Consider the following 7,684-nt stretch of genomic DNA (forward strand, 5'->3'; position numbering starts at 1 on the left):
TACATCAAGTATTATGGATAAAGGGAAAAACAATGTATATCTCAATATACCTGATAATAATATTTATAAAGTATTGTGGACAATTTTTGCCACTTCCCCCCTCTCCCACTTTTGTGTTCTGTGGCTGAGCCTCTGTTTCACCTTATACATAACTTCGGTCAAATCGACCTTATCAATATAGGCAACCATTCGGTAATTTTGCTTACTCATACCTGGAAAACAACATTTGAGGTGCAACGTTCTAGTGATGAAGCCAGTTAAAATACACATTATTTATTGGTAGGTATATAATCTAAGTGTTCGTTAGTTTCTTTTACAACCAGGCACCGTCGAGTACGCCCTTTTACGCTAAGGTAGTAAGGAGCCTTTACCTTGTCTCACGCCATGTCATCGATTGTCATTGATTTGGAAAGCTCATTACGGCATTAGAACTTGGCACGTTTCACTGTCATACGATCCCCAATACATGTATATTCTTCCGCACGTAAGAACATCGACCATGTTTTGGAGCCTTTTTTTTCCTGAGCACTGAATGCCCTAGCTAGCTAGACGGGATTATAAAACTGTCAAGAAAGCTTCAATAAATTATAAAGTGCTCATTCTCCTTTGTTTTGATTCAACTTCAAACAAAGATGTCTTCCCCTAGAAAATTTTACGTGGTAAATGTTTTTGATGCAACTGGGCACAGGTATATCTTTTCCTTTATAGATAGGGGACATATATATATATGTAGATGAGCTTTACATATTATTTTTACATGAAGATAAAAATTGCTTCCTGCCTGAAATACTAGTATGTGTTCAAATTACTTGGACTTGGATTTCGAATATAATTTCATATATTGCATTTTACTTTGAATTTGTCTATGTATAAAGTTGACTTTAATTTAGGAAAACCCCTTTGTGTTGCTTAACATTTCTTTTACTATGCCTTAGTAGAGTTAATCTCCAAACCATCACAAATTTTGATATACTAGTACAGGCTGTACAGCTGTAAGTATGCCAGATTCACTGTCCAGTTTGCTTATCATTTCAGTGGTGCCTGAGGGTATGCGCCAATGGTGAGTATGCAAATGTTTCAACAGTTTTGCAAGATTCTTTTCATTTGGTTTCTCAAGAAGTTAAGTGTCAAACTTGTAAGTTAACATTCCAGATTAAAATCTTTAATCTGTTAAGAAGTTAAGAAATAAAACTGGATTTGGATTTCTATTTCATTCCCAATAAGAAAAATAAAAGCAATATATAATGTTAGATATATATGTACCAGGTCCGGTTTAGTGAGCTCTAACAATAAGGACAGGGCATAATTCTTTTATTTCTTCTATCTTCTTTATTTCAGTTCCGGCGTCTAAAAGCAGACCTGGAGCAAGAATTTGGCACGGATGTGGTGATTGTAAGTAAAAAAAATTGGTCTGTTAATTTGCATATTTATATTTGTGTGTAGGGCATTATCTGATATTAAAAATGTTAAAAATCACTGCTGCTATTTATTTTTGAACAGTTATTTTTATTTTCACAAGTAGTGCTTCCAGGCCAAGAGAATAACAATTAGTGATTTTTCTTAAAATGTTGATGTTAAAGAGGGCATTGCTGAAAATCAACCTTTGTTGCTACATGTTTATTTCCAATATTATATTTTCATTGTTGTGTTTGGTTTATATTGTGAAATGTAGCATTGGTTATTAGGTTTTTGTAAGACATGATAAACAGAACATAATAATTTGACTCATTTCGGTAAGATTTGATAGTTAAATAGTTTGCCATTCAGTTTAGATGCACATATCTCATTATCAGACAGGTGAAGGGACTCCTCAAGCCACTGGCTATTTTGAAGTGCAGATTGAGAATGGAAAGCTTCTCCATTCCAAGAAGGTAAGAGATACATTTTTTGTGAAACTTTTGCTGGATACAGGATGTATCAACTGTGCAAAAGCATTTGCCTGCGGAGTCTAAGAATAAACTGTTTGTTATTGAATAATCACAAAAATTGCATTCATTGTCTTGAGTTCACAAACTGATCATAAGAGCCACATGACATATTTTTCTTATTAGCTTCACTTTGTCATTGGTTTTATATTCAAATCATCATTAACTTAATAAGCCTTATTAGTAAATTGATATAATGTTCTTATAGAATGGTGATGGCTATGTGGACAGCGAGGCCAAATTTCATAAGATTACCAAAGGTATTGAGGAGGCTTTAAAATCCTAGAGGACCACATTCACAACTACAAGGGTGAGCACATATTTGAAAGACACCTATTTTATACCCCTTCTTTTGATATATATATTTTTGAAGACTTTGGTACATAATAACATTTATACTAGGAGTGTTTAATTCATATATTATGTGACATGGTTCATTTTATGAAAGCCTTTCTTTTGTAGGTTTGACCTGGTTCTATTTGATCAAGTCGGCTTTCTATGATTGATTAGTCTGAAAGTTTCACAAGGACTATTCCTGATGCCCCAAGCTGGTTTGACACAAGATGATAACATGGACAAACTCTTGTTGATATGTTTGTTCAATACAGTATTATGAAATGCTGATAAAATGTAACGTAATCTCAGGAAGTATTCAAATGTACGCTTTCTCTAATCTTTTTTCTCTATGAACTGTGATACAGCTGCAAGTGTTGCTTTTAAAATGAAGAGTTTGTCAATTTTAACATGATCAACTGTGCTGTACATTAGCACGAAGTTTCATGCGTTAGCGCTCCTATATTCCGTACCTGTAATGTGCTACGGTATTTGTTTTAACACAAGATAAATATGGGTACTTTCAACTATAAAGCAAAGACCAGCTAGCAACTGCGCTTCGTGTCGACAACTCTTTTTAATCTGCTCCCCTGTCACTTCAGGGGTGTGTGGCAGTCTTGCTGTCGACAGCCCTGTGAATAAGTTGAGTAATGTGCTTGACCATTAGTTATGCCCCCATGAAATCATACGCCCATTGCAGGTTGCTATGAACCGATGTCATTTTACCGTTATAATAGGCAACCCCTACACTCTGACGAGAGAGTCTGCTAGTAGTCTATTACAAAATTGTTGTAATATTTTTACTTTAATTTTGTATACTACTTAATTTTAGAGGTTCTTGATATCTGAGGGTGGGTAACCCCTATATTTCATGCGTTAGCCTAGTTGGTTCTTCGATTGGACAGATTAGAGATCTAAGCAAGAGTTGCGCTTACGCATGGAACTTCGTGCAATCTTTATGTCCGTCTTTTGATAAATTTTGCAACGGCTTTAAAATATTTTATAATGAAAGTTTTTACGTTTAGAATAGATGAGGCATGTTCAAATTTATCAATTTATATGGTGATCCAAACGCACATCTCCCGAAATAAAAATAAATACAAAATAACATTCGTCTTTTATATTTACTACAATGTAGTACATTTTATATATTTATTTGCTCAATACAGTGCACAGTTATCTATTTCTACAAATAAAAATAGCTGGTACATATATAAATATATTCAAATATATATATACACACATAAATTCAAATATCACAAATTTCCTACATATAACTTGGGTCTTTCTTCAATGATATGTCCTCTTTATCAAAATAACATGGAACGCGTAACCCATTCAGTTTTTGCCTATTGTATTGAGCATGTAGCAGATTTGGTTGCCGTTTGCAAGTGGGGAGAAAGCTTCGATCTTTTGTTACTACTCAACCTTTCAATAACCTGAAAAAAAGGTAAATAGTCAGTGTTTTTTATATGCATCGATTTTTATTCATGCCAATAAAGGTCAATTCACTTTCTTTTTCCAAAGTGCAGGAAATGCGATGGTTAACTTTCTTTGCTAGATTTAATTTACATTATAACTTCATGCTTCACACCTTTAAATATTTGACAAGACCAGCTCTGTAATGATTCAGTTCGTACAATTTGATTTGAAACTTTGCTCACAACCGTATTGATGTTATGACGGCACTTACCGTTAGAACTTCAAGGAAATCCAGGTAGCCGTTTTTATCCGTGTCTATGCTTTCTAAGATTTCTTCAAGTTGTTTTTTGGTAAACATCATGTTATTTGCCGTGAGAATATTGTCCATTTCCGAGAGGTCAATCACCTGGAGATAATATTGAAAAGACATGCATTAATTACATAAAATGTTGCTTTCAAATGGAAGGGGCTGGACTTTTCATATCGTTAAACACCATAGGGTTTACCGACCTTTATTTTGGAAGTCATTAGATGATTTCCATTCTTTCTCCACTTTTTTTTTTTTTTTTAATTATTGGGGGTCTCGGCAACAGTACGCCCCAGAATAACGTATTTACGTCTTACTCACTTGGTCTCCATTTGTGTCAGCCGAAGTGAATCTTTTTTCAGCATCCAAAATTAAAGACAAACTCATCCCTGGAAAATGCTCTGCCAGCATCTGACAACATGGAAAAATGGGATAATATTTAGTTTCCTTCTTTTCAAAAAAATAAAATTGAAATCTATCCTTTGTATCCTAAAAATGATAAAAACAGAGATATCACATTGTATTTAAGGCAAAACCTTAATAAAAATATATAAATTATGTAACCAAAGACACAAGCACTTCGTGGTGATCATTTTATGGCGTTTCTCTAGTCGAGTTCAAACGCTTCTTGGCATAGACGAGCAGCCGACTTAACAGACATTTTCTATGGATCTCTCGTCGGAAGACGGTCAAAAATTTTCAAGTTTACATTTACATTTAGCCAGCGTTCTCATTTGAGACAAACAAGAACCAATCGAACTTGATTAAAAGTCATTGGGACTGGAAAAAATAATGGAAAATTGCTTAAAGCTTAAGTTACCAACTGATTTTGTAAAGAAAATCATGAAAGAAGGAGGAAACGATATGGCCGCGGGGAAACACATGGTCAACGTTATTCCAGCTTAATTTTTTTCTAATTGTTTAATCCTAGGTGATTACATTGTTCCATGTTTTAATTTTGCAATTATTACCAGGTATACATATGGGATCGCCTACCATTCACAAGTGCTGAGAGGATTTAGCTCCGTACTCTTCCTTTGCAGTTTCCAACAGTTTCTTTTGCGATTATTTCACATTTGATGTTTGAGAGAACAAGAAGGAAAAGGGGGATGAAATACTTACATTATAATAAGCATATGAATCTGTGCTGAGTTTTTCTCGCCCAAAAACTTTTGGATGCCTGTGCGATGGCGAGTCTTGGCTACTTCGAGTCTTGGTATCTTTTGGGGTGGGTTTCTTCGCTTCTGCGGCGTTAGAGTTCTTTAACGGAGGTAACTTGCCTTTAGGCTTTGGTTTCTGAACCTAAGTATGACATCATAAATTAAAACGAATATCCTCAAGAATTAAATGCGAGTGTATTCAAATTAGAAACGATGTAAAATTACAAGTTAAAAATAACATTTGAAAGTTAAAATTGCTGCCATGGGATTGTTTTTTGACATTTATTATCTATTCATGTTCATAATTTTTCATTAGGTCTCTCTGTCAAAAAGTTCGCCGTTTCCCCACTATCATCACTCTTTTTTTAAATAAATGACACAAGTTGACAATGAAATAATTAGCAATGCGCAGTAGAGCTTTAGATACCAATTAATAATTATAATAATATTCCTTAAAATGTGAACAATTTATCCATAATGTCGTGAAAATTCCAAACTTGAAACCTCTTTGCAAGCTCTTGCTGTTTTTACATTAACGAGTAAAATTCACCACTCATCATCTTGTAAAAATCAGTAAATTATAACGCAAGAACGGGTTTACAGATCGTTATTTTGTCAGAGGTTTTAGATATACATGGTTGGTCATAAGGGGGGGGGGGGATGAACGAAATTCCAGGAAATTATTTTTCATTCTATTATTTTAATTATTATTTTAGCTATTTTTTACAATTTAGAGATATAGCGTTCTTTAGTGTCCCGACAATCGTAATCATAAGGTTATCGTGACATTTGCCTCATGAAATATTGTTCACGCCAAGGGGAAATTAATAATAACCGGCTCAAAGTCTTCGACCCTAATAAAAGATTCAGTCAGCGTGTTAAGCGATATTAGGTTGATAACGTGTGTGATGTAATCGTCGATAGACACGCAGCCATAACAATATTTTCCTTACGCTACATATATAAAAGACAGTAACAATTCGGTGTTATGGTACTTTAAATATGTATACGCGTGGCCTGCGTTCTACTGAATAATGCAATACCACAACTACATTCTCCAAAACTAGCAATGCTAAAATCACAAACAATGGAACAAGTCAAGTTGTAAAAACGCCGTTTCCATGGTGTGTCGATACTGCGTGTAAATAATCTTGACCGATAATACTAAATTGTGACAGCAATAAAAGATAGAATCGATATGGCCCAATATATGGTAACAGCTAGTGGCATGATTTGCAAGGACTGTAAAAAGATCTCCTTGAAACAAGTCCATATAACTACACACTAAATCTTGAATACTGTGGTCAAAAGTTTGCGTCTTAGAACTGGGATTTAAGCTTACATGTACGTGCAACCATTCTAAGATTAACGAAAGTAAAGCCTAGGGTAAAAGCACAATTAAAGAGATAGGCCTACAATATTTTACAAATAAAAACTAACTCACAGTTGCGCTCGGTTGTCCCACTGCGGTCTTGCTTTTTAATTGTTTGAACTGAAACAAGAATATTTATCAAATGCTGGGTCATGTTATAAATGTATTTTTCTTTATTCCAGGTTTATATTCAGTTGTTAACAGTCATTTGATGACAAACTAATGCTTTGCTTGTAATACATGTACATGTAGGCCCTACATGTAGGTGGCAAACGAACAATTTTGTAAAAGGCACCAAAGTGACTTGAAAAGTAAATGTATATGTAGCAGTGATGTACAATAGGGGCGATGATATTTGAATACATAGGCCTATACATTTCAATCTCACCTCTTCTTCTAAGGCTTCAATTTTTGTCAGCAATTCGTAAATTTTTCCGTGCGCTTTTGCGAGTTCCAGTTCTTTTGCTTTGAGACGGTCTCGTGCAGCATCTCTTTCTAGAATGTATTGCACAAAGTCTTGGTTTACAGATTTCCCTGTCGTTTGTTCAGCGTCAGTTTCTTTTCCGTTTTCAGTGGGATATTCGGGGTTAAATCCGACGAAATGTTTATTAAAACTGAAAGACATATCATGCTTTAGCACTTCGCTAGTATCCACCGGTTCTTCGCTATTTAATTGCATAGTTTTAAATCATTGGTTGGTATCGTGTCAAAAACGGCTTTTAAATCATTGATTGGTACCGTGTCAAAAACGGCTCTTCATGTACACGCAGCCCTACGCCCGGCTGTAGTACGCTCGCTACGCGTACGGTATTTAATTTGTTGACTAAAATTTCTATATTTTTCGCACGTGAAAGTCCCCTTTCAACTACGAAAGTCCCCTTTCAACTACTTTTATAGCAACCCACTTATATTTATTTTGTTCTTGATTTGCACTGACGAGTGCGTCATAAGGTAGAGATCTTAAAGTGAAGAACAAGCTTCATTGTATTAAGCTCAATCAATATAATAGCGTTTTCCAAAGGGCCAGTGTGAGAGGGAGCAACGTCGCCTATGTCAACAAGTACTTGCCTAAGAATCTCGCGAGATGTTGACGTCAAATTAATGTTGGATTGTGTATGTAATTTCACAGATAAACCATACAAACCATGGTATTGTATATGCAGGA

General features: G+C 34.9%; 2 protein-coding genes across 2 annotated transcripts; one reads left to right on the top strand and one right to left on the bottom strand.

The window, feature by feature from the left end:
- Nucleotides 1–97: 97 nt before the first annotated feature.
- On the top strand, nt 98–3,366 carry LOC106167155 (selenoprotein W-like). Its single transcript, XM_087005493.1, has 6 exons — nt 98–279; nt 1,036–1,060; nt 1,339–1,392; nt 1,794–1,871; nt 2,134–2,235; nt 2,388–3,366. The coding sequence occupies exons 2-5, from the start codon at nt 1,058–1,060 to the stop codon at nt 2,209–2,211; spliced, it is 213 nt and encodes a 70-aa protein (XP_086861619.1). The 5' UTR covers nt 98–279; nt 1,036–1,057; the 3' UTR covers nt 2,212–2,235; nt 2,388–3,366.
- A 6-nt stretch (nt 3,367–3,372) lies between these two features.
- LOC106175012 (uncharacterized) lies at nt 3,373–7,548 on the bottom strand. Its single transcript, XM_087005491.1, has 6 exons — nt 6,908–7,548; nt 6,592–6,639; nt 5,110–5,289; nt 4,309–4,398; nt 3,952–4,086; nt 3,373–3,697 (listed from the first exon to the last, which is right to left on the bottom strand). Exons 1-6 carry the CDS (start codon nt 7,196–7,198, stop codon nt 3,608–3,610), a joined length of 834 nt encoding a protein of 277 aa, XP_086861617.1. The 5' UTR covers nt 7,199–7,548; the 3' UTR covers nt 3,373–3,607.
- Between the last annotated feature and the right edge of the window lie 136 nt (nt 7,549–7,684).

The sequence above is a fragment of the Lingula anatina genome, chromosome 2 (genome assembly GCF_051362555.1).
Source record: "Lingula anatina isolate TDL-2025a chromosome 2, LinAna3.0, whole genome shotgun sequence".
Lineage (NCBI taxonomy): Eukaryota > Metazoa > Brachiopoda > Lingulata > Lingulida > Lingulidae > Lingula > Lingula anatina.